The sequence below is a fragment of the Dasypus novemcinctus genome, chromosome 13, assembly GCF_030445035.2.
Source record: "Dasypus novemcinctus isolate mDasNov1 chromosome 13, mDasNov1.1.hap2, whole genome shotgun sequence".
Taxonomy (NCBI): Eukaryota; Metazoa; Chordata; class Mammalia; order Cingulata; family Dasypodidae; genus Dasypus; species Dasypus novemcinctus.
Window position 1 is genome coordinate 96,548,595 of NC_080685.1, and position 26,654 is coordinate 96,575,248.

Sequence of the window (26,654 nt, forward strand, 5' to 3'; positions counted from 1 at the left end):
ACTACCAAACCCATGATCTTATTTTGTTTCATGTGCTTTAAAAAAAAAAAAATCCCGTTTTGTAGATGGGGAAGCTGCGATCCTGCTAGGGAAGTTAGACACGCCCACCTCACAGGGCTGGGATTACAAGCCAGGTCTCCCAACTCCTGTCTTTCATTGGACCAATACCACACTGCTCACTAGGCTCTATGAGTCATGATCATGGGTTCTAGCGTGTGTATGTGTGTGCACGAGCGTCGTTGGAGTTGAGGGGATACAGAAGGTGACTGGACACGGGACCGGATGGCGTACACTGAGAGTAGGGAGAAGTTTCAGGTCTTACCTGTGGCCCAAACTAAAATTGTTTATGCCTCACTTCTGGACTGTCTTGCAGTTCTGCCTGCTGGACTGAGCCTCTGCACAGGGGTGTCTCTTGACGGCCACAGGTGCCAAGTGTGGCTGTGGACTACCCCAGGCGCAGCTTTGTGTAAATGAAACACACCCATTCTCCCACCTCCATGGCCAGCTCCGGGCTCCGTGTTGACCAAACACTTGCCGATGCCTCACTCCAAACACAGCTGAAGTCCAGGAGTGTTTCTCGTGCCTGGAGCCCCTTCCACTTTCCCTGCTTCCCGAGACTCCTGAAGAGCAGGTAGAGATGGGAGGAGCCCTGCATTTCTGTCGGAGCCACAGTGGGGAGAGATCTGAGGGCGTCTGGGATGCTTGGGCCCATCTCGGAACCCAGGAAGTATCTTGACATATTTGTGACACTTTTTAAAAAGCACTACCAAATCTGTGAGATTATTTTATTCCCTGTGCTTTGTTAAAAAAAAGTCCCCATTGTGGGACTTGTGGGAAGATGGGAGAGTGGGAAGCTCCAGGAAACAGTCCCTCCACCTGAACAACTATTACACAGGCAGGATCTGTCCGAATCAACAATTTTGAAACTCCGGAGTCCAGTAGAACACTACAAACTGTACAACGTGAAGGGAAGAGCGAGAGAAAGAGGCTGGTAAATTACGGTAAATACCGTTAAATTGCTCTCTTTGTGTGGTGGTTATTGTTGCCCATCCCTGACTCTCACTGCAGGTGGCAGTGGGGCCTGGTCCCCTGCCATAGCTGGCTGCTCCCCGGCATTGCTGGCTGGTGCCATAAAATTTCAGTTCCCCAAGATGTGAGAGGTGGAGGGCAGGGCCATGGTCATGGATCGCTGCTTTTGATTAGCTACTTCAGAACACTGGGGTTCCAACCTGCTCCAGGTAAAGGCAGTGGAGGAGACTTAAAGTTGGTACGTGTCCTTACAGTTGGAGAGGACAGTTGAAGGGCTACACTTGCTGGGCAGGTGTCAAATCAAGAAAGCACAGCTTTGGGGAGCTGTGAGAGAGGCTTCCTTGTGCCTTCCAGGCCTCTCCCTCCTGCCTTCCTAGGACAGTTTGGAGCTGGCTGGCACTTTCTCTGGGTTGCTGGCTGTGTTCTGGGTGGGGAAGGTTGACTTGGGAAGCTCATCTTTGGCATGCCCCCTCCTCCCAGAATTTGCCCACCCAGTAAAAGCAACTTGATACATGAAAGCAGAATAAGAAACGATGTGGACAACCTGGGGAAAAGCTTATCTGTTTTAAGTCTGGCAGTGTAATGCTGGGAGAGGGAAAAACTCTGCTTCCTGGGAACTGGTGGGAGCATTCAGACTTCTTCAAACAGGGGAACTCCTAAGGCCACTAGCAAACACAGCTCAGGACAAGACACAGGCCCAGAAAAGAAAGAGAGCCCCATACACTTTGCATTCCCCTTGGGCTCACCTTTCTGAGAGCAAGGCTGAACACTGATGGAGAGCACCAGCCAACACAAAGTCAATTTGCAAAGATGATAAAAAATGCTTTTAGCTTAGGTTTGCTTGGTTTTGTTAGCTCCTGAACATTCAAGAAAATCTCTTGTCACATCACCAGCTGGCTATAAACTCAAGATACAGACATCTGTGGGAATAAATATCAGAGTTAACATTTTAAAATATTAAAATGTATGGTGTGTAACAAAAGATTATAAGATAAAAACAAAAACAGAAAATGATGGCCCTTCCAAAGGAAGAGGATAAACATCCAGAAAACATCAATGAATAACATCAGACTGTGAACATATCAAAGACTTAAAAAAAGTGATCTTCAATATACTCAAGAAGATAAAGGAAAATACAAAGAAAGAGCTTAAGAATAACAAGAAAATGAAGAACATTATGAGAATCTCAATAAAGAAATAGAAATGTCAATAAGGAACTAAACAGCATTACTGGAGTTGAAGACCACAATAACTGATAAGAAAAATTCCCAGGTGGGTTTCAGATTTGAACTGCAGAAAACAAAGAATTAATGAACTTGAAGACAAGACAAATGAAATGAGTCAGGCTGAGAATCAGAAAGAAAAAATTATAAAAAGCAAAAGTAGCCTAAAAGACCAGTGGAACACAATCAGGCACACCAATATGTGCATTATGGGAGTGCCAGAGGAGAAGGAGAAAGGGCAGAAGGAATATTCAAAGAAGTAATAACAAAAGCTTCCCAAACATAAAATGTTGTACATGTGCACATCCAAGAAACCCAGAGGATACCAAAAAGGATAAATGTGAAGAAAAATATGCCCTGTCACATACTAATGAACCTTTCATGTGCTAAATGGGTAAGGAAAGAGTTCTGTAAGCTGCAAGAAAAAAGCAACGTGTTATGTACAAAGGAGCCCCAATTAGGTTAAGTGGTGATTAAAGCAGAGATGAATGCAATGGAGAATAAAACAGCTATAGAGAGAATCAACAAAACCAAAAGTAGGTTCTTTGAAAAGATCAATAAAATCAACAAATCTTTAGCTAGACAGACAAAGAGAAAAGGAGAGCAGACACAATAAAATCAGAAATGAAAAAGGAGACATTACTACTGACCCCACAGATTAAAAAAGGACCATAAGAGCATACTCTGAAAACTTTATGCCAACAAATTAGATAACCCAGATGAAATGGACAAATTCCTATGAACACACAAACTACCTCCTGATGCAAGAAATAGAAAATCTCAATAGAAATAGAAATAGAAGTCTAGTAAAGCAATTGAATCAGTAACCAAAAAACTCCCAACAAAGAAAAGCTGAGGACCAGTGGCCTCACAGGGGAATTTTACCAAACATAGTATTAACACCAATCCTGCTCAAAGACTTCAAAAAAAATGTGAAGAGGAGGAAACACTCTCTAATTCATTCTCTGAGGTCAATGTTGCCCTCATACAAAAGCCAGTCAGAGATATCACAAGAAAAGAACATTACAGACCAATATTTCTTATGATTATAGATGCAAAAACTCTCAACAAAATACCAGCAAACTGAATCCAACAACACAATAAAAGAATTATATGCAATGATCAAGTGAGATTTATCCCAGGTATACATGGTTGGTCCAATATAATGTCTTATACCACATTAACATAATCATCTCAAGTGATGTAGAAAAGGCATTTGACAAAATTCAGCACTGCTTCTTGATAAATACACTCAGAAAACCAGCAATAGAAGGAATTATTCTCAACATTTTAAAGGACATATATGAAAAACTCACAGTTAGCATATTCTCAAAGGATAATGACTGAAAGCTTTCTCTCTGTGATGGTTTGAAACTTTATGGTTCCCAGAAAGCTATGTTTTTAAAGCTAATCCACTACTGTGAGTATAAAAACCTATTGTAAGTAAGATCTCTTGACTAGGTTACTTCAATAAAGGCATGGTATGGGGTAGATCTTAATCTTCTTATTGGAGTCCTTTATAAGAGAAAGTGATTCAGAGAGAGGAAAAAGAAAGCCACAGAAGCCAAAAGTTGAAAGCAATGAAACCTGGAAGAGAAGGGAGAGACCAGCAGATACCAAAATGTGCCTTGACATGTGATAGAAGAGATCAGGATCACTGGCAGTTGGTCTTTGGGGAGAAAGTATCTCCTGATAATGCCTCAATTTGGACGTTTTCACGACCTTAGAACTGTAATCTTGTAAACTAATAAAAGAATTAAATATCTAGGAATAAATCTAGCCAATAATGTAAAGGACTTGCACATAGAAAACTACAAAACATTGCTTAAGAAAGTAAAAAAAAGACATAAATAAATGGAAGGGCATTCCATGTTCATGGATTAGAAAACTAAATATTATCCAGATATCAACTCTACTCAAAACAATTAGCAGATTCTTCACAATCTCAATAAAAATTCCAGCAGCCTTTTGTGTGCAATGGACAAAACAGTCATCAAATTTATATGAAAGGATTAGGGTTCCTAAATAGCCAAAGGCATCTTGAAAAAGAATCAAGTTGGAGAACTCAACACTTCCCTATCTTAAAACTTATTACAAAGCCACAGTAATAAAACAGTATTCATACTGGCTCAAGGACAGATGAAGGGAATTGAGAGTATCAGAAATCAACCCTAACACTTAGAGCCAACTGATTTTTGATGAGGGTGCAAAGTCCACTCAATTAGGAAAGAATAGTCTCTTCAACAAATGGTGCTGGGAAAACTGGATCACCATTTGCAAAAGAAAGAAGGCCGGCCCCTACTTCACACCATATAGAAAACTCAACTCAAAATTGATCAAAGTCCTAAATATAAGAGCCAGTACTAAAAAAACTCCTAGAAGGAAACATAGGGAAGTATCTTCAGGATCTACCCCCCCCCTTTTTTTTAATCTTTTTTTTAAAGATACATAGATCACACTGTTACATTAAAAAATGTAAGAGATTCCCATATATCCCCACTCCCCACCCCCTACCTCCTCCCACATCAGCACTTTTTTCATCAGAGTGGCACATTCATTGCATTTGATGAATATATTTTGGAACACTGCTACACAAGCATGAATTACTGTTTACATTGTAGTTTATACTCTCTCCCAGTCCATTCAGTAGATTATGTCAGGATATATAATGTCCCGCATATGTTCCTGCAATATCATTCAGGACAATTCCAAGTCCTGAAAATGCCCCCATATTACACCTCTTTTTCCCTCTCCCTGCCCTCAGCAACTTCCATGGCCACTATCTCCACATCAATGATACAGCTAGAGTCACAATATTTCTATAGTAGAATACCAGCAAGTCCACTCTAATCCATATTTTATTCCTCCATCCTGAGGACCCCGGGATGATAATGTCCACTCTACCTCTAAACAGAGAGGGGGCTTAGATCCCATATGGCTGAAGGATGGGATTCTCCTGCTTACAGCTGTAGACTCTCTCGGTTCCCTGGTGTGGTGGTTGACCATCCAAACTCAGCATGTAAATGCATTACCTTTCCCCCAGCGTGGGACATGACTCCTGGGGATGGGCCTCCCTAGTGCTGAGAAATTGCTACTAAGCAATTAGAAAAAGACCTTGAACGAAAGGGGGAAATGGTAAAGACAAATGAGTTTATATGGCTAAGAAACTTCAAAATGAGCCAGGAGGTCATCAGACGGGTTGCACTTATACACGTCTCAGCTGGATCTCAGAGACAATCAAAGTAGATACAACCCCATGTAGTGGTGCTCCTGAGGGCTACAGAGACACACAGGTTCTATGGCCATGACAGATGGCTCTGGAGTTCAGTGCCTTGCCAGTGGGCCTTACTTTGAATTTGTGTTCCTGAGTATGATGGAGTTGGACTCAGATGTGACCTTTCCACACATGCCTCTTCTGTCACTTTTACTGAACCTGTGGTTGGTGCTTGAGTTGGTGTATACTCAGGAGACTTGAATCTCTGGACTGTCCATGTGTCAGCTGGGCCCTGAGCCTTGGCAGAGTTATAACACCTGCTCTATGATTCGTTGAACTTACCCAGATCAGCTAACAGGGAGGTGAAGATGGTCTTCAGGATCTTGTGTTAAGCAATGGTAATTAAGGCTTTATACCCAAAGCACAAGCAACAAAAGAAAAATAGATAAATGGTCCTTACCAAACTAAATACTTTTGTGCATAAAAGGACTTTATCGTGAAAGTAAATCAACATGTACACAATGGTAGAAAATATTTGCAAACCACATATCCGATAAGGGTTTAATATGCAGAATATCTAGAAAATCCTTCAACTTAACAAAAAGACACAACACAATTTAAAAATGGGCAAAAGACTTGAATAGACATTTTTCCAAAGAGGAAATACAAATAATGGCTAAAAAGCACATGAAAAGATGCTTATTACCTTAATACTACCTATTAGGAAAATACAAATCAAAACCACAGTGATATATCATTTCACACCTATTAGAATGACTACTATTAAAAACAACAGGGAAACGGACTTTGGCCCAGTGGTTAGGGCGTCCGTCTACCATATGGGAGGTCCGCGGTTCAAACCCCGGGCCTCCTTGACCCGTGTGGAGCTGGCCATGCGCAGTGCTGATGCGCGCAAGGAGTGCCGCGCCACGCAAGGGTGTCCCCGCGTAGGGGAGCCCCACGCGCAAGGAGTGCACCCGTGAGGAGAGCCGCCCAGCGTGAAAAGAAAGAGCAGCCTGCCCAGGAATGGCGCCGCCCACACTTCCCGCGCCGCTGATGACAACAGAAGCTGACAAAGAAACAAGACGCAGCAAATAGACACCAAGAACAGACAACCGGGGGAGGGGGGGAAATTAAATAAATAAATAAATCTTTTAAAAAAAAAAAACAAAAAAAAAAAAAACAACAGCAACGGAAACCTAACAAGTATTTCAGAGGATGTGGAAAAATAGGAACACTCATTCACTGCTGGTGGGAATGTAAATTGGTGCAGCCACTGTGGAAGACATTCTGGCAGTTCCTCAGGAAAATAAGTATAGCATTGCCATATGATCCGGAAATCCTGCCACTAAGTATGTACCCAAAAGAATTGAAAACAGGAACTCAAACAGATATTTGCATGCCAACCCAAGTGGCTATTAGCCAATGAATGGATAAACAAAATGTGGTGTATATATACAATGGAATATTATTCAGCTGTAAAAAGGAATGGAGTCCCGATGCATGCAATAACATGGATGAAACTTTGAGGACATTATGCTGAATGAAATAAGCTTGGCACAAAAGGACAAATATTGTATGAGCTCACTGGTATACAGTAATTATAATAAACTCATAGAATTAGAATCTAGAATGTAGGTTACCAGAGGTTAGAATGGGGATAGAGAACAGGAAGCTGGTGCTTAATTTGTATAGATTTTCTATTTCAGTTGATTGTATCGGTTTGGAAATGGATGGTGGTGATGGTAGCACATTATTATAAGGGTAAGTAAAAGCACTGAATTATATAGGTGATTGTGGTTTAAAGGAGAAGCTTTAAGTTGTATATGGTACTGGAATGAAAATTAAAAGATATAAAGCAGTGAACCCTATTATAGATGATAGACTATAGTTAATGTAATGAATTATAAATGTACAACACTAATATAAGATGTTAATAACAGGGCGGTATGTGGGAAAAATACACCTAACGTAAATTATGGATGGTAGTTAATAGTACTACTTTAATAATCTTTCATCAAACTGTAACAAAGGTATCTACTGTTAAAAACAGTACAATTATTAAAAAGAGTTATAATCAATTTGTAACAAATGTCCCACACCAGTGCAAGCTGTTGGTGGGGGGGGGGGGGGGGGAGGGCAGTGTATAGGAATCCTGCATTTTATACATGATTGTTCTGCAAACCAACAACTTCTCTAATTAAAAAAAAAAAAAAAAGAAGTTCTGAAATATGCGATAACTTGGAAGTACCTTAAAGGCATCATGTTGAGTGAAATAAGCCAGACAGAAAGGACAAATATTGTATGAGCTCACTGGTAGGAAATAATTAGAATAAACAAACTCATAAAGCCAGAATTTAGAATAAATATGTTACCAGATGATGGGATGGGGGTAGGGAATAGGGAGTCAAGGCTTATAATGTACAGGGTTTCTATTTGGGACAGTGGAAATATTTTGGAAATGGATGATGGTGATGGTAGCACAACATTATGAATGTAATTAACAGCACTGAATTATATATTTGAATGTGTTTAAAAGGATACGATTTAGGTTATATATATGTTACTAGAATAATTTTAAGAAAAAATCCATTGGACTGCACTACCCAGTTAACCCTAAGTTAAACCATGGACTATCAATAATAGTACAATCATAAAAATGCACTTTATCAATTGTAAAAAAATGTACCACATTAATGCAAGGTATTAATGGTAGAGTGGTATACGGGAACCCTGTATTTTATGTATGATCTTTCTATAAACTCACAACTCTCCTAAAAAAGACATTTCTGAAGTTCCAAGCTGAAGAAAAATAATTTTTATGGTATTTTATGAAGATCAGGTTAAAAAAATGTGTATGTTTGTATGTGTTTATTTATATACAATGATAAGCTTTGTAAAAAGTGGGATTAAATGAGAAATAAAACTTGTTATTTATATCTGTGTACAAATATTCCATATTGAACCATTACTGATTTTATAAGCAACAAAAATCGGCACATTAATAGTATAACCTAGATACAAGGATATATAACAAAATCATCTTATTTGTTAATAGCAGCACTTTAATGTGAAAGTAGGAAAAATGAGGTATTAAAAACTTGTTCTATATTAGATATTGAACAGGATGGTCATTCATGTTCCTTCTAATTTAACACCTATTATGTTTCCCTTAAAATTATTGTGCTCCTTAAGTTTGAAATTCTTCAGGGGTAAACATAAGATTATTTGCCTAGTAGATATATGTGGGGGTGAGTCGTTGTCAATACTACTATCTACAGTCTTAATGTAGACCACGAAAATTCACTTTCCTACAGAAGTATACTTCTCAAAAGAAAGTTCAAGGCAATAATTGTTTTTTTCTGAGCTGGAACATCACCATCATAATAGCATATAATGGCATTAGGAAGAAGAGAAACCTATGAAAGGTAAGTTCAATAAATTTTATCTGATGGGTGAAACAAAAGAAGAAAGCTCCCATTGTATAGTTGGGGAAACTGAGACCCTGTGAGGGTGAGTTAAACTCTGCCTCTCTGGACTGCAGCGAAAAGCCGGGAGGTACCTGGCTGACTAGCAAGCGGGAGGCAGGGCCTTAGGGCTGGCTCCAGAGGCAGGCTGCTTGGGGCCCTCTGCCTCCCTCACTTCTCTTGCTTGCAGGACCCAGGAGAATTCTTGTGCTAAGCTAGTCTAAGAAGCAAGTGGAGAAAGATTTCTGTGCCCTTTCACTGCTGTCATGCTCACCATATGCCAGGCACCATGCAAGGCTTCCCACCATTTCACTCAATCTTTATGAGAACCCTGTGAAGGAAGTTGTTTATCCCTAGTTTTATATTTGAGATCTGTTAACTTGCCTAAGGTCATGTGGCTGATAACAGGCAGAGTCAGGATTTGAACTAATATCTATCCCATTTCTGAGCCTGCACACTTACCCACTATGCTGGAATGACTTATTTATGCCATATTAACAATATTAGCAGCTAATTGTTGACATAGCAGTAAGAGAGCCTGCGAGGGATTTAATAACCTTTAGCGGCTCCCACCACCTCATCCCTCCCGCTGCCCCACCTGCTGGCTCCCGTGCACCCACATTTTACATGTTCTCTCTCGCCTTTTACATCTGACAAATGCAGGGCGCAGTTTAAGTGTACTTTGTATACGCCATATCTAGCACTTTCATAAATCCTAGTGGCATGTGTATGTCTTCCCCCAGCTGGACTAGGAATGCTGTTGACACCGGACTAGATCTTTCTGTTTGGCAACCAGTAACTTCCACAGCAGCTCTGGCTTTCCACAGCTCCTAATAAACATTTGAATGAGTGAAACATAAAGAAGACATGGCGGTGGAGTGGGCATCACTCTCCCAGGGTCCTCAGGACTGGGAAATGAACTACAGACTAAAGTAGACTTACTGGTATTCTACTATAGACTTACTGTGATTCTACCAATGGAAGAAATTACATCACTGATGTGGAGGCGATGGCCACTGAAGGTTCTGAGGGCAGGGAGAGGGAAAGACAGGTATAATACGGGGCATTTTGGGGACTTGGGAATTGTCCTGAACGTTGTTGCAATGACCGATACAGGCCATTATATATCTTGCCATAACCTACAGAATTGTGTGGGAGAGAGTGTAAAGTATAATGTAAAATGTAATCCATGCTTAGTAGCAATGCTCCAAAATGTGTTCATCAATTGCAATGAATGTACCTCACTAATGAAGGATGTTGTTAATGTGGGAAAATGTGGGAGGCATGGGAAGCAGGGCATATGGGAATCTCCTATATTTTTATGTAACATGTAATCTAAGTATCTTTTTAAAAAATGTTAAAAAAAAGGCATGGAGATCATTAATAACAGAGCACTCAGCAGGAAGGATTGTATAATTTTAGAAAGAAGAAAAAAAGAATATCAGATACTCTAGGACGGCTATTTGTAGAAGGAACCACTAATAGCTTCAAGTTTTTAAAGCAAATGTTTAGTTTAGGATCCCTCTTCTGTGTGCTTACAAACAACACTAAAATGGCCAGTCGGTCTTTTGAGATTTATTATGGGACTCATGGACTCTTTTCTGATTATTAACTTCTAAGTATGTATCCTGTAAAAGCTTGATCTATTTTTAACATGACTTCAGCTTGTGATGGTGTGTTCCTCATTTGCTGCTGAACCCACTGGGAATGTAGGATGCAAACTGCTGGGTCCCATGTAGGGAGAACGGTCCAGGAGACAAGCGTCTTAGGTCTTATGGCGCAAACCGAGGCTTGTGGTGGTTCTCACTTGCTGTCTCCAAAGGGGACAGTTTCCACCTGTGGGAGCCCCACCCTCCACCAGCCACTTCTCACGGCTCTTCCATCTCTTTCCTTCCCTACCTACAGGCTGGCCCTGGGTGACCCTCTCTGTCCTGGGATTCCTGTACTGCTACGCCCACGTGGGCATTGCCTGGGCCCAGACGTATGCCATGGACTAACGCTGCCCAGTCCCAGGCCCACCCTCACTGCTGGCCTCCAAGACGAATGGTGCTTCACCCTGACCTCACACCCTAAGGTCATCTCCAAGGGACTTGTGCTTGATCTGCTCATCTTTTGTTCAGCTTACTTCACCCCAAGACTGGGAGCTTGAGCTCTCAAAGAAAATTCACAGCCAGAGAACCTGCTAACTGTGGGGCCTTAGAGATCATCTACTCCAACCCCCATTCTCCTGCTGAGTAAGCTGGGGCCTGGAGCAGTACCGTGTCTTGCCCAAGTGCACGTGGTGATGTGGTGCTTTAGAACCCAGTTCTGTGGACCAAGTATTAAATATTCACATTTCTTGATTGAGGCATAGAAATTCTGGTTCATGATAGGCCTGTCCTCCACTGGGCAAATTTCTGAAACATTTTGGTGATGTTTAAGTGATCCCTTCCCCTTGTCCTGCAGGTGCAGTCTCTAGAACCCATTCTAGGGTATGAGGCTTCACACTTCTTCTCCTTGGCAGGAAGGTGACAAAGCCATAGCTGTATTTCTAATTATCTAGTCAGAGTATATAGAAGTTGTCCATGCCTTCCAAGTCAGTACCCAGGGAGACTTGTATTTTGAACTTTATCAGGTAGTCTAGATTTGTTTGCTTGGTTCCTAAGACTTGCAGAGAGGTGTAAGTATGGTAGTTCCTCTACATGACAGTTAACTGTTTCTCAATAAAGAAGTAGAATTTAAAAGCCCAGAGAAGAATTTATTCACAGACTGGTGCTCTCTGGCAAGTCACAAAAGGTTTCTGTTGTCTTTTTTACCCTCTACAAGTCCCAACAGTCATTTCTCCTCATGCTCAGTGGTTTATATTGTTTGCTTTTCATATAAGATGGAGCCTTTTTGATCATGTAAATAATTTACATTTTTGCAGAATTACTGTTAATATTTTTAAGGAAAATGTTACATCTAAACAAACTGACATCACCTGTTGCTTATTCACTCCTCTAGAAAGATGCCGAAAAACAGCCAACAACGACCCCAGCTAGTAGGTCACTTAGAATGTTTTTGTTTGGCTTTGGGTTTTGGGGGGGTTGAGGGAGCTTTCAAATTTGAATCCATAGTATCCAATTATGAGAGAACTTATCTAAAGCACATCTCAAGTACATAGATCACATTTTCATTGAGTGCAAGGTTGACTTGAATGTGGTCTGTGCCGCATTGCCTCAGATGTCCTGGCTGTGGTTCTGAACTCAGTGAGATTTACACTCCTCCAGTGTAAACCAGTCCTTTTGCTGACTTGCTGTCCTCCCAGCTTCTCTGCTTGGACGAGAGCTGGGAGGAGGCCAGAGGCTGATGACATGGGTGGGCACATACTGTGTTGCTGAAGCAATGGCCAGAGAGGGGCCTGCAGACCTGGGCCACAGGAGGTCCAGCAGCTGGCTTGGTAAAGGAGAGGAGACATGGGGCAAGTAATCCCAAAGTGCTGGGAAGTTTAAAGGAAGGGGCAAGACTTGGGGTAACAGGGAGCACGTAAATGACTATGGTAAAACTTCATGGACTAACACTAACTCAGGACTTGTGATCAGTTAGTGGGAGTTTGGCAGAAGTTTAACGGAAGGAAAGGACTTTCTAAAAAAGGCACATAAAGATGGTTATAGGGAAGTGTCTAATGTATGTATATGTGTAAATAATACAAAAGTACTTTGAACTCTTCCAAAGACACCATTTATCTAAAACACATAGGATTATTAATCCTTTAAACGACATAGGAAGAGTCTGTGGACATATTTGAAAGTAATAGTCCTGAATTTCTTTTAAACTATTGTATGATTCAGCACAGTCCTCAGGAATTATCCAGAGCCCTTGTTTTCATGCATTAACCTCTTACTTCTCGTCAACTACAATATAAAAATGATAATGCTTCTCTCTTCATGCATAGGAACTAAAATCTTGAAGTAGTTTTAACTAAAGGACCCTCGAAGGGCCTGAGCAGAAAGTGCAACTCCAGCTGAGGACATGGCACTTTCCCGGTCATCAGCCCCGAGCAGTTTCGAGTGGGGTGCTGGGAAGCAGACTGGACAGAGTCCCGAGGTCACGTCCAGCCCCAGGGTCCTCTGACCACAGCCTGGCTCTGAGCAAGCCCAAGAGCTCCGAGCAGGTCTCCAAGGCAGTTCCCTGGAAGGGAGCGAGATCACTGAAGGACAGCTAAGCCTCAGTAATTTTGACTAATTTTGGGGAACCACGCAAGAACACTTAAAACTTTTGTTATTTCTTGGGATTAACTTGTTTGAAACAATAGCGGAAAATCTTTTGTTCTAGGAACTACAGACCTAGAAAGGAAATATATTGATGATACATGTAATTGTTTAATGATCTGTATATTGGGAGAATCGTAATTAAGAGGGGATGATTTCCCCTTAGAGAAATTGAGACTGCTCACATTAATTTAAAATAATAATTTTTACTAAATATAAGAAAGTAACCATAATGTATTTATTTGCACACCTTCTGAAACATGTCTATGCGCTAGAGCTCCGTTTAGCGCGGTCAGCGTGAGCAGCCGCATTATCTTGATAGTGCTGGGCTTTCTCAGTGCGTTTTGAGAAAGCCTGAGGCTTTTCTTTAAAAGAAAAAAAATTTTAAAACAAAACCTTTTTTTTTTTTTGGTCGCAACCCATTTGGGACCCAAATGTAATATCAATTATTTGGTTCTGTATCAGAGTTCCTTTGGATTAGTTACAAAAACCCTACTCATGGAGAGATTTTTTTCACCATTAAGGATATCTGAAGAATGTGATGTTTAGTGCTTTTATAGGTGACACTGTTGAAATGAACATCAGTCAGTTGTAATTTTAAACAATATACCCTGAAATTATTTTTATGATGCCTTTCGGCAATGTAATTAAGTAATAGGGAGTGGGAGGAACATCATTTAAAATGCTGTATTCATAGTGTGGTCTCATGAGAGCCATCCGAGGCCTGAATTTGGCTTGTAGATCAGATTCCTCCAACCTGAATTAAGTTAGACTGACTATAAGAGAAAAGAGCTTTTTTTGAAACGTGGTCTATTGGGTAGTAAATAAAAAATTCAGACTGGCAGTACTGTGGAGTCTTGTCAGGAGCAGGAAGCAATTCCTCCTCACAGGACGGAAACAGAGCTGTTGTATTGGACAGTTTAGCTTAGGGACAAGAGGCCCTCTACCTTAACAGATTCTGAGACCACCCATCATCAGAACTCATGCTCTTGCTAGAGAGTCATCCAGTTATGTTCCTTATACTATGACTTAAAAGACAAGGAAGCATTACTATATTTTATACAGACTTCCATGCAAGTTGTTCAGATTTTAAAAGTTCCCTTCTCAGCGGGAGGTCAACTTGTGATGTATGTTATATCAATTATGTGTCATACCGCAGTTTTCCAACGATGCCAGATTTGGAAGGCATCTCTGTACATTCGTATAATAGAAGCAGCTGTATTTCAAGATCATATGACAAAGCACCTTCCATGGATTCTTTCACTAAGGAGTACTTGACTCCTAATTTCTAGAATTTCTAAGTTCTGCAAAGACCACAATTATAAGTGCTATCCCAAATTCTTAAAAAGGAGTAGAAAATACCATCCTTATTCTGTTATCTTAGGCTAGAACACCCACTTCAAAGCCTTCCAATTATGTAAGGAAATGCAAAAGCAAGTATCATGTATAAAATAGTTTATTACCATAATAAATAAAATTAAACTTTTTTTTTTTTACAAATATCATTTGTGCTTGTTTAAAAATGTTGAGATGGGAATATCACCAGTGGAGGGGCCTGCATATTCCTCTTAACATTCTCCAGCCACAGACAGTGGAGTTCCTGGCAGCAGCCCCAGCTGACCATAAAAATAGTATCAGCTCATTTGCACTTCTCTTTATTCATGCTCATTTGGACAAAGTGACAGATGCAAAGGAAAAAGAAAAAACCCAATAAAAGATTTGGCGGGCCTCAGTGGAAAGAGTGTTGATGATCAGGAGAAGCCCCCGAATGAACTGCTCCCGAGAAGTTTCCTTGCAGTGCCGGCTAAATATCAGATGTGGGCCGTCTCCAACTGACGCACAAATACAGCATCTGAATATTAAGAGAATACATTCATTGAGAGTTGCAGCTTTCTTACCACAAAATCAGTTCATATCCTGATACAAGATCTGTGAACTTCTCATCGAACAGCTGGTGGCTCCGTTTGACGACTCAGAAGTCACAGGCTGCAAAAGAGACCATGGCTCTTAGAAAAGCATTTAATGGTGGGGCAGAAGGGCACCCTCCAGCCCCGTCATCTGCAGGGGATTTAAGTCCAGTTCTAGAGGCTCCAGAATAAGTCAGAGAGGCTTGCAAAAGAATGAAGCTTCACTTGAAACTAACTGAAGCTGAAGGTAAATTCACATTAATCCTTTTGAACCGTGACGTAGAACTTAAAATTCTCCTCCACATGGACACCTTCACTGAGAAAAGAGGTGCTTTCTCTGATGGTTGCAGTTGGTGCTGAGAGGACAGTGGCGTCTCCTCCATTTGGAGGGCAAGGGAGCTGGTGAAAATCATTCTACTGAAGTGAGCAGGAAGGCCGTATGTGGAGCAATAAAAGTGATTTTCTGACAGAGGAGAGGCTGTCCTGGGGTTTGAGCATGCTCTCAGCAGGCCTCCTCTGTAAGCGATGCTGTGAGGAGGGAGGGAAGAGCCTCGTCAGGGCTTCACAGTTGGAGTTCAGTTCCAGGGCTTTAAGGTTAAACATCTTTATTGCACATCATTGCACAATATATTAATCAAATGCCTCTCAGTAGCCGTTCTACCAGGGCTCCTAAAATTTCGGAGTGTGAGAAATGGTGAGCTATGGTAGTCAGTGCAACAAGGGGAGATGAGGATCTTCCTACACCTGGTATTTCTAAGTTCTTTAACCTCCCACAGGCTTGGATAAAATGTTTGATAGTTGCCTTAATACCTTCACCTTCCACCTAAGGATTTGGGAGGGGAAGCTCCTGTCCCTACTTTTGAAAGAGGAGGCTTCTGGAAAGGGACTGTTGTTTGGCCAGCCTCATTGTAGATGATCTAGGAGGCAGAAGGTAACACAGGCCCCAGGAATTGGATAATAAGAATAAAGCAAGAAATGTATTCCCAAAACTTTGTTGGAAGGCTGCTGGAATCAGCACAGCTTTGAACACTTGGGCCCATGCTGTAGCATCAGGTTTTAAAAGCCACTACGGCTAGCTCAGACTCTTTGCCATCAGATTTAGTCTGAGTTCAAGGGTGTAAAGAATGGTCTCAGAAAGAACCAAGCCAGGTGTGCGTGAGGGAAAGAGGTAGGTGAAGGTGGAGATAAAAAAAATTGTGCACTAGACCAGGGCTTCTCAACCAGACGACTGCCTCCCTTTGCGTTCACTGGAGCGTCCGCCAGGCCCAGCGGAGGAGCCATCGTGGGCAGGCGCAATGGCGACATGCATGCTGGAGGCGGCACACCATTTGTTGGCCGTCTTATTTCTAGGGCTCAACTGTCAGTCCCACTACCCCACCGGCAGAAGAGCCACGTGAGGGGAGAGGGGCCTCCCTGCTTTACAGCAGCCTGCCAGGATACTCTGGGAAGTGGAACTTCCCTGAAAGTTACATTCACAGTAAGGCGTTTAGTGGAGATCAAGCCACTGGCAATTACCTCCCTTCAAAAAGGAAAACAAAATCTCCGGCAAATCTGTATCTCTTCGCATAGCTTTCCTAAAGTCTAAATGTTCAGTCCAATCCCTGATAACTTTTGTTTTCTCTCCTCTCTTTGACCCCAAGATAATGGTTTCTACTGGAGGTTCAGGCCAGTGGGATCTGAAGCTCATGGTCCTTGCTTGAGAACCCAGAGGAACGTCCCAGCAAGGGAAGGTAGTTAGCACAACGTGGCCTGCGGCCAGGTGCGTGTCATAAAAATGAAAGAAAAGATTTGGCTCGTTTTAAAAATGTTTTTTGTTTTTCAGAGAAAACAATTAGAGCAAAATTTCCTAAAGTCCTTAACTAGAGAAGAATAAACGCTTATACAACCACACTGGTGGGTGCCCTCCTGCCATCCACAGGAGCACATGTGGCCCTGAGGTGAGCAGACTGCCCCCACAGGATCTGGGCTTCCAGACATTAGGACAGTCTGAATCCCAGGAGTCAATCTGGGGGGCAATTCAAGATTTATTTCCCCCAACAACGGCGGGCTGCAAAGCCTAGCCAGTATCTATGCCCCTTGAACCGGGATGGGGAGTTGCTTCTAACAGCCACCCATACCCCTTAGGTAGAGCTGGAGTGAAGGACCTGCAGGGGCTGGACGTGAGCCTGTTGTCGAGTCCCCAGAGAGCTACGAGGCAATGAAAAGTCACCAGGGCAGGTCCTTCTGAAGCTGAATAATGGGGTTATTAGGGCCCCTGCCCTGCCTTAAAAGTAATGGGTCTTAAAATTGAGAAGCAGGTTAAGGAGCATGTCTGAGGAATGGCGAACTAGAAAGTTAAGGGGGCAGCTGGTAGATGGGATTCCAGATACGTTTCAGCCTCTGTCCAAGGACTAGTTGGCAGCTTCTAAGTTGAAGAGGCTGAAAGCCCCACAGCTTTATGCAGACACAAACAGTCATGACCTGCCTTGGAAAATTACAATTCCTCTTCTTTGTATGTGACCATCTGAGGCTAAATCTCATTATGTTCCAGCCTAGGACCAGGGAGGTCAAGGGTTCGATCCTTCCCTTAGGCCCTCTGCACCAGGCCAGTTGATGCCAGCTCCGAGGAAGAAAGGGCAGCCCTGCCCCGCCCGGACAGCCGGAGGCTGAGTCCTGGGTTGGGCCCGTGGCAGCTGAGCAGACCTAGGGGCAGGTGGACAGGCCTGACAGGAGGCTTTCAGACATGCCGAGGAGCTTTGGTAGGGTGGACCCGCCCTGCCAGTCCCTTCAGGACTGAGGGACATCAACCCTGCGATTCAGAAGCCCTTCGGCAAAACAAGGCTGGGCAGAGGTGCTGGGGAGGGGACCATGGCGGCTCAACACAAGCGGTGGGCAGAGCCCTGACGACGCCACACTGCCCCTCGTGGTCTGGACCAGGATGGCAACCATCAGTGTCCGGACACCCGTGCCTTCCTAGTTCCCCTCTTCCAAGGCCCGGTTTTCACCGCTGAACTTCCAGCCTCGTGTGCCGACTCTTAGGTTCCTGATACCTCTCTGCAGGGCACACCCCTAGGCTAGCCTGGAAGCGAGCGCCCGCTTCTCTTTCCTTTCTAGAGGCCACTGAAAGAAGCCCTGACACTCGGACAAACCTGAGACGATGAGGCAACGGAGTGCTCCAGGCATGTGACAATGACACAGGGATGTGGGGGGTTGTTTGGCAGCTCCATGACCATCACTCTGAGCTTGTCCCTTCTCCATGGACCACAGCTATGCGGCCACCTCCGTCCATCAGTTTGAAAACCTGCTGCTTCATTCTTTTTTCCGGCTGCTGAAGAAAGTACAATCATGGTCCCTCAATCTTTTCAGTTTCTCTTGAAGTCCTACTGACGTTAGTAGGAGATAAAGAGGCTGGCTTTAAAATAAGACCAGGCATGGCTCCTACGTGTCCCACTGACCCCATGCTGTGGACAAAATACAAGCCTCTGAAGAGCAATTCCAATGAGAATCATAATACAAACATAGCACTTGCTACAATCGTTTTTCTGAGGTTGTATGTGTGTCTGCTTTGTTAATAAAGCAACTCTGGGCGCATGACCTTCCTGCCAGTGCTCTGTACCCTGAGGAATGCCACAGGAACACTTGGGGAGAGGCTGGAGCGGGGGAAGAAGCCCCAGGGGCCTGGGAGGTGAGGCGAGCGTGGTGTGGGGCCAGAGATGCATCCGGGACCCTCCCTGCCCGCTGTCCCGTAGGAGCAGGCCGGCCACAGACCAGAGAACCCCTGGGGCCCAGGGGCTCCCCTCCGGCTCCTGCGCTTGAGAAGGGAGCCCTGAGCCTTCCCAGCTCTAAGTGTCTACGGGAGGCGCCCACGGCACCTGCAGCTGCTTTTTGGCTGTAACCATTAGAGACAGAAAGCTGAAAGGACTCTACCCTCCCCATCCCGAGCTTGTTACAAATGACCACTGTAGGAAAACACACGGTGATGTCAGAAACGGGCTGGACGTGCGCAGAGCGTGCTGGGAAGTCCCCGCCCGCTGCAGTCCTTGGGGATCTTGGTGCAGGAGCCCAGCAAGGTATGTACATGAGGGATTCGCAGGCCCCCTCCTGCCGGCCCCCAAACGGCTGCTCTCTTCTGGAAGTTTTTATCTTTTACAAACAGCGTGGTAGTAAAAAATTAAAAACGAAGGAAGATACCCTTAGACGACGTGCCCCCTCTTCCAAAATTGTGCAGAGACAGTTTAGATGCAGCTGCCCTCCTGCGGGCGGTGGCACGCTCCTCTTCCCACGTCTTTTTCCAGAGCGAGCGGCATGCCTAGGCGGCTTGTCCCACTTTGATTTTCGGTCAGGAAAAGCCTCCCCTGGAAAGTATTGGTCTTGTGGTGTGTGTGGGGGGAGGGAGGTGTCTAGGGCCGGGTCACAGGTTTCCGCCTTGGATTTTAAAAAAAAATTTTTTAACAGCCCTCTCAGCTCGCTCCAAAAATGTCTCTCTCTGATTCTGGGGACTGGGGCCTGGAAATTTCAAACAGCTCCTGAGGAGACTGAGAGGATCTTCTCGAAGTCAATATCCTGAGTATCTCAGAAAGCTGCTTCTCGATCTTGGCCATCTTGGCGTTCAAGGCCTTGATGTCCTCCTTGAGCTCGTGCCTCACCTCCAGGACGGTGGCCTGCAGCGTCTGCTCGGGGATGGGGTAGAAGGAGTGCTTGACCTCCGCTAGGATGGGGCTCCTGTCCTGCGGGCTCCGCGCCTCGCTGACGCTGTCCAGACGCAGGTCGCTCTTGGTGATGCCGCTGTCGCACGAGTCCGTCTTCTTCAGCGTGGCCTCCCCGGGGGCCTTGGTCCTCTCGGGGAGCGTCTCCATCGACTCCGCCTTGGAGACCTTGCTCCAGTCCTCGCCCTTGCCGCAGGCGTCCCGGAAGCGCGCCCAGCCTTTGCGCTTGGCACAGTCGCCCCCGCCCGCCTTGGCGCCGTCGGCCACCAGCGCGGGCGGCTTGGCGGGGTCGGGCGCGCCCGCGGCGGGGGCGGGCGGCAGGGCAACGGGCGTGGCCGGGCTCTCCCTGACCGTGACCACGCTGGCCTTCACGAGGCCGCGGGGCGCCGGGCCGTGCTCCGCGAGCGCGCCGCCCTTCTCCACGTCCAGCTCGTCCAGGTCCCGGCCGCCCCGCTCGGCCGCCAGCCGCGCCTCCTTCTGCTGCCGGAACCTCTGGAAGAGTCGGCGCACGGGGTGGTCCGGGGGCAGGATCAGCGGCGCCTCGTTCTTGCGCTTCATCCGCTCTTCCTCCTCCCGCTTCACGTCACTGATCTTCCGGAACACGATCTGGAGTGAGACAGAACGACACGGGCGAGTTTACCAGGCGGCGGCTGCAGCGGCTCAGCCCCTCTGCCTCGCGGCAGCCCTCTCCTTGCAGCCCACGGCCACCGAGACACTGAGGCCCCAAATATGACCGCGTCTCTGCAGGGCCTCCAGGGCCCTTTCCCAGGGGCTGAGACCACTTTCCTTTTCTTGACACTCTTTCCCAGCTTTCCAGCAGCAGGGAACTGGCTCTCACCATTGTCTCTTCAAGAGAGACAAACCCCCAGCTTCTCCATCCCCAACCCACCAGGAGGCTGGAGACTCCAGATGGCATCCTCCACGAGACTGTCCTGGCCTCTGAACCTGGGTATTCTTTAACCTGTCCCTGGCTGCAATTCAGAATCATCTGGGGACCTTTTCAAAAACCATTATACTGGGGGAGCAGATGTGGCTCGAGCAGTTGAGTACCTGCCTCCTACACGGGAGTTCCCTGGTTCAGTTCCCGGTACCTCCTGAAAAAAACAAATAAGCAGGGAAGTAGACTTGGCCCAGTGGTTAGGGCAGCCGTCTACCACATGGGAGGTCCAGGGTTCAAACCCTGGGCCTCCTTGACCCGTGTGGAGCTGGCCCATGCGCAGTGCTGATGCGCGCAAGGAGTGCCCTGCCATGCAGGGGTGTCCCCCGCCTAGGGGAGCCCCACGCGCAAGGAGTGCGCCCCGTAAGGAGAGCCGCCCAGCGCAAAAGAAAGTGCAGCCTGCCCAGGAATGGCGCCGCACACACGGAGAGCTGATGCAACAAGATGACGCAACCAAAAAGAGACAGATTCTGGTGTCTCTGACAACAAAAGAAGCAGACAGAAAGAAGAACACACAGGAAATGGACACAGAACAGACAACTGGGGCAGGGGGAAGGGGAGAGAAATAAAATCTTAAAAAACAACAACAAAAACAAAAACAAATAAGCAAAACAAATGCTAAAACCAACTCAGGAAAGCCGATGTGGCTCAGTGGTTGAGCACTGGCTTCCCACACACAAGGTCCCAGGTTCAATCCCAGCCCTGGAACCTCACACAAAAAAATCATTCAGCTGACCCCACCTTAGACCTACTACATTAGAATCTCCAGAGGGGAGGACCTTGGATGTGTTTTCGCAGCTCGCCAGGAGATTCTGAGGAGTGAGGGTTTGAGCACCTCTGGCCAAACCACACTCCAGAGCAAGGCAGTTGAGCCGGGTCCTCGAGCAGGGTGTGCTAAGCTGCCGCCACCGCAGGTCTGCACCCGCAGTGAATGGGGTTGGCTGCGCAAAGCAGAAGCAAGCTCCCCTTGGAAGCCCCTGGCCTTGGAGCGCTTACAGCAGATGCTCCAGGAGCTTGCACTCGGGCTTGTCCCCACACTAACCACAGACACTGGGCAGCTCACAGGACTCTGACATTATTTCACATGTTCCTTCCAATAGCATGGTAAGTAATTGGAAGGTGTATTATGAGCCCCATTTTAGAGAGGAGGAAATCAAGGCTCAGAGTAGCTACATGTCTCATAACGAATAAGTTACCCAGAAGGGACTTGTACCCATCGTCAAACCCCAGATCCAGCAGGTGGCCAAGAGGGACTTCCTGGAGGTGACAATAGTTCATGGTCAGACTGATGGTCAGACCATCAGCAAAGCAGACTCAGTAATCTGCTCTAAATGCAGGATAAGCCACAAATTACAAGACTTTCCCCCAGGCCTCTGCTTATGGGAAAGCCTTGTAATGCACATGGCAGTTCTCTCTGGGATGTGACTTGACCCATCCCATAGGTGAACTTGTGGGAAGCAACCTACAACAGATCGTCTCCTCTGTGAGCCCCCGTTCTGAGGACAGAGGTATTGAGAAGTAGAGAGATACATGGAAAGGGGAGCAGCAGCTTTTCCGTCCTCACAGTCCGTGCAGGTGGCCTTTGACCCGCCCCAGAACCTCCCTGGGGAATTCTGTGGGTCTGTGGAAGCCACACAAAGTAACGCGCCCGGGCCTGGGCTTCAGTGTCAGAATTACGGTGACGCCGCAGCTCCACCACCTAGCCGCGTGGCCTCAGACAGCGTCTTAACTCTCTAAGATTCAGTGTCCTTATTAAAAAGTGGGGATGATATCTGCCTTTCAGACGGGGTGTGAAACGTACCCAAGATGACTCATGTGGGAGCTCTGCCCCGCTGTCGAAACTAAAAGGAATCCCGTCCCCGCCCTCTCAAGGTGTCACCCTTTGCTGCCTCTAGATTCAGATGACACTCCCTCCGTGAAGCTGTAGCCACGGAGGCTGTCACTTTACAGTGCCCAGCACAGAGGAGCCCACTGAACCACGCAGTGCCCAGCACAGAGGAGCCCACTGAACCACGCAGTGCCCAGCACAGAGGAGCCCACTGAACCACGCAGTGCCCAGCACAGAGGAGCCCACTGAACCACGCTAGTGATTCACCAGCGCGCCGATGGCAGGCAGCCTGGAGACTCGAGCACGTCGCCTGACTTCCGGGTCAAAGCCCCCAGGGCCCAGGTGTCATTGCACTCGGGTCCCAAAGGGCACAGCCACCCCTCTTGCTGCCTGGTTAAATCTTCATGCCGTGCCCAGTTGCGTCCCACTGGGCAGGTATCCCTCCCACCAAGGCCTGGCTGCTTCCCCGGCCCGGCCCCTCTCTGTCCCAGCCGTGAGTGTGGTTCTCGGCCTGCCCTGCTGCCTCTCAGCCACACCCCGGCGGGGCCTGCTGTCCGGCCTGCAGACCCGAGCCACAGGACGCAGGAGAACCCTGGCGGTTCTGAAGGCCACCGGACCCCAGCTCAAGGCCCGGAGGCTGGAGAGGTGATAAGTGAAAAGACCAGGCCCTTTTCTAAGGTCCCCGCTCCCAACTTATTTACCCAGTTCCTTGATCTGAGGGAGTGGCAGGCTTCAACCTCTGTGCTTCTGCTCGCGCTGTTCTGTGTTCTAGGAATGGCCCCTGACCTCCAGCTGGTGTTCAAATCCTCCTTACACTAAGGCCCTTCTGAAACACCACCTCCTCCAGAGAGTCTTCCCTGACTGCATTGCACTCTAAGTAATCTCTTCTTCCTCCCAATTCTTAACAGCCCTTGATGTGTTCATACCACACCCTCTAATTATTATCTCTTGTATCCATTTGTAATAGAGATGTCAATTATTTCCTCCCTGCCCACACTCCTTCTTAGGGAGGGATAAAAGGAAAGGAGGAGGGAGGGAAGGCATGAAAGAGAGAATGTGAAGGTACCCAAAAGAGATGAAGGCTTTTAAAGCTGATCGCTCTAGTTCCTGCCCTTTATATCTGCAGTACATCTGATTCTTAGCAACATCCCCCTTTTTAACTTGAACTAGTTAGCATGTGTCTCTCTTCCTTGTAGCAACAATTCCTGAACAAGATGCTAATGATTTACATCCATATCTTATTCCCTCCAAAAGCTCCCTGAGGGCCTAGCACAGTACTTTGCATGTCACATTGTATATTGGCTTTTTTTTTTAGAGATTTCTTTCTTTCTCTCTCCTTCCCCCCGACCCCTGTTGTCTGCCCTTTGTGTCCATTTGCTGTGTGTTCTGTGTCCGCTTGCATTGTCAGGTGGCACCCGGAAACTGCGTCTCTTTTTTGTTGTGTCATCTTGCTGCATCAGCTCTCCGTGTGTGTGGCACACTCCTGGGTGGGCTGTGCTTTTTTCACATGGGGTGGCTCTCCTTGCAGGGTGCACTCCTTGCATGTGGGGCACCCCTAAGCGGGGGACACCCCTGCGTGGCACGGCACTCCTTGTGCACAGCAGCACTGCGCATGGGCCAGCTCACAACATGGGTCAGGAGGCCCTGGGTATCGAACCCTGGACCTCCTATATGGTAGGTGGACGCGCTATCAGTTGAGCCATGTCTGCTTCCCTGTACATTGGCTTTTTAGAAATGTATTTATCTGCTCTAAGAGATAGGGATTTTCTACTTGGTTCACTATTTCCAGCACTTAGAAAGTACCTGGTACCTAGGAACCCTTCATAAATATTTGTGGAAGGAATGACTAGTAAATGAATAATAGGTAAATACTAGTTGTTTAATCAGTGGGCCAGTGTCTTCTGCCTGAAAGATGAAATCACAAAGGTGATAACCAATGCTGTAAAAGGTGAGGTTTGGCTAGAAACACACAAGGTCCTTTTACCAACTCTCTCAGCATCAAAGGTGAGAAGCAACCCCTGAGACTTGAAATCAGATGTTTTAAGATTAAGAAAAAAGGAAGTACTACCTAAGATATTCAGGAGTCAACGCACACCGCGAGAGCTTGTGCGGCAGGGTCTGGGTTTGCAGAGGCTTACTAGTCGTACATGGTGGCACTGACGTGGGGAGGCAGCAGCTCCTCCTCGAGGGCGTGATCTCCTGTGTTCTCCAACCAGCTGCCTCGGGAGTCAGAACCTGCCGCGGCGTGAGGCCCGTGGCCCGGCCCGGGCAGCACATTCTCACGTTTGGGAGGCGACTTAGGCACCGACTGACTGAGGCGCTTGTTGGGGGGAGACGTGAGAGTCTGGGGCTGTGCCGACCCTTTCGAAGCCTCTGGCTTTTTCTAAAAGGTCATCCTAGTTTTGCCCTCCGTCACCCCCTGCGCCAGGGGCAGCGCCACCTGAACACCCCTGTCTCCAGCTGCGGGCGGTGGAAGCAGGGAAGAGGCTCCTCTGAGGACCCGAGGCTGAAACCAGCAACCCCCAAGGGGCCAAGTAAAAAGAGTTCTTGCAGAGGCGATGCGCCCTGACGGCTTCGCTGCTCTGGGTTCTCGGGCTCTGCTTACTAATTTCAGCTGCTGTTTTGGAGAAGTTAGTCATGGAGTCTGTCTCAGAGGCAGCCATGACCCTGCATGTAGTGTGGCAGACCTGAGTGGGCAGGTGGCAGCGTGGCTCACGGCAGGGAGGTCTGTGCAGCCGGCACCGGCCACACCGCAGTCTCACCGCTCAGAGATGGTGCACGGGTTCCCGTGCCCGACTGTGCCCTGGGAATGCCCGACAAGACCCCAAGCCCCAGAGCTCGGGGAGCTCTCTGTGGGGAACATGGCTGGCCAGTGGCCTGGAGAACAAGCCCGTCTAGTTCTTCCAAAGTGTTCCGAGGGGTTTAAACAAGTGCTGTGGGGGTGGGGGGTGTTTCAAGGTGAAATCAGTTTGAGTCACACCGCAATATTAAATTATTTGCTTTACGCAGGACTTATCAAGGCCTTAACGTGCTAATGTGCCTTACAAATGTCCAACAGGAGAGTGTCACACGCAGCATCTCTTAAACTCTTTCCCCCAGATGCTCTCTTTAAAATGGGTAGTGTTCTCCACAGGCCTTTTGGGAAGCACTGGGGGATGAAGCGCCTTCTGTGTGTGTAGTCCTGATGTTTGAGCACGGGGCTTCCTCTTCCAGGTTTCAGCCCAGTGGGGCCCCCCGTCTCTGACCCCACTGCTCAGCCCCTGGAGCTTGGGTTTCGGGGTCTCCAACTGCAGGCGCGTTGGCCCCAGGTGGACAGGCGTGAATCAGGGCCAACCTTCCTGGTGTGCTTATGAGGCCTTCATAGACTGGTCCCTGCTCAACTCCACTGCCTTCCACTCCTCAGTCATTCTCTGGCCATGATGAAGAATTTCCGTTTCTGGAAAAATCCCTGCTCACTGAGCTAGAAGCTGCCTTCAGTCTCATCTCCTATTCCATCCCTACTACCTGACTTCAGGATTCATCTTAGGGTTCATCTACTCCGACAAGCCTTCTCGGACCCTCCCCCAGGTCAGAAGCCTGTACCCGCTGGCACCAAGCACGCGGAGCCACACGTACATCCATCACAGATCCCTGCACCCACTGTGAGAAGAATGCTTTGCTCGTTTGTCTTCTTCTTTAGGTTGATGCACGCTGAAGGCAGACATAATGCATTATTTTTTTCTTCCATCTTCAGCATCATGCCTGGCATATAAAGTATTCAATAAATGGTCAGTGAATCAGTGAACAGATCAGTGAGTGAATAATGGCTGTTGCCCTGCTTGTGAGGCCCATGCTAGGGTTAAAGGAGGGGTGTCCTGCCAAAAAAACCCGATCAGCTTCTGATGTCTGTGGTCTAAAGGGGAGAGAAGAAGAGATGACAGGTGGAACGATCTATGTACAACACGTGGGCCCCGGAAGAGCAGGATGTAGAGAAAATCCATTTTCACTCATCCTCATTTCAGACTGATTTCATCATCTCTGCCTGACCAGTGTTTCTTACATGTGCACAGAGAGCTGCTATTTAGAAGTAGCTCTGGGATGAACTCTTCTGCCATGAGGACAACTGCTCTTGAGTTTTTCATTTGTGTAAAGTAGG

General features: G+C 46.5%; 2 protein-coding genes across 7 annotated transcripts in view; one reads left to right on the forward strand and one right to left on the reverse strand.

Annotated features, from left to right (window-relative positions):
- The window catches only part of HHAT (hedgehog acyltransferase), a 373,363-nt gene extending 358,701 nt beyond the window's left edge, over nucleotides 1–14,662 (forward strand). For all 5 annotated transcript variants that reach the window (XM_058275157.2, XM_071207710.1, XM_058275159.1 and 2 more), the window contains one exon: nucleotides 10,839–14,662. In XM_058275157.2, coding sequence (XP_058131140.1) covers nucleotides 10,839–10,930 — 92 coding nt within the window. In that variant the 3' untranslated portion in view covers nucleotides 10,931–14,662. The remainder of the gene's footprint in view (nucleotides 1–10,838) is intronic.
- Nucleotides 14,603–26,654, reverse strand: part of KCNH1 (potassium voltage-gated channel subfamily H member 1) — a 442,833-nt gene continuing 430,781 nt past the window's right edge. For both annotated transcript variants that reach the window (XM_058275155.2, XM_058275156.2), the window contains exon 11: nucleotides 14,603–20,360. In XM_058275155.2, coding sequence (XP_058131138.1) covers nucleotides 19,509–20,360 — 852 coding nt within the window. In that variant the 3' untranslated portion in view covers nucleotides 14,603–19,508. The remainder of the gene's footprint in view (nucleotides 20,361–26,654) is intronic.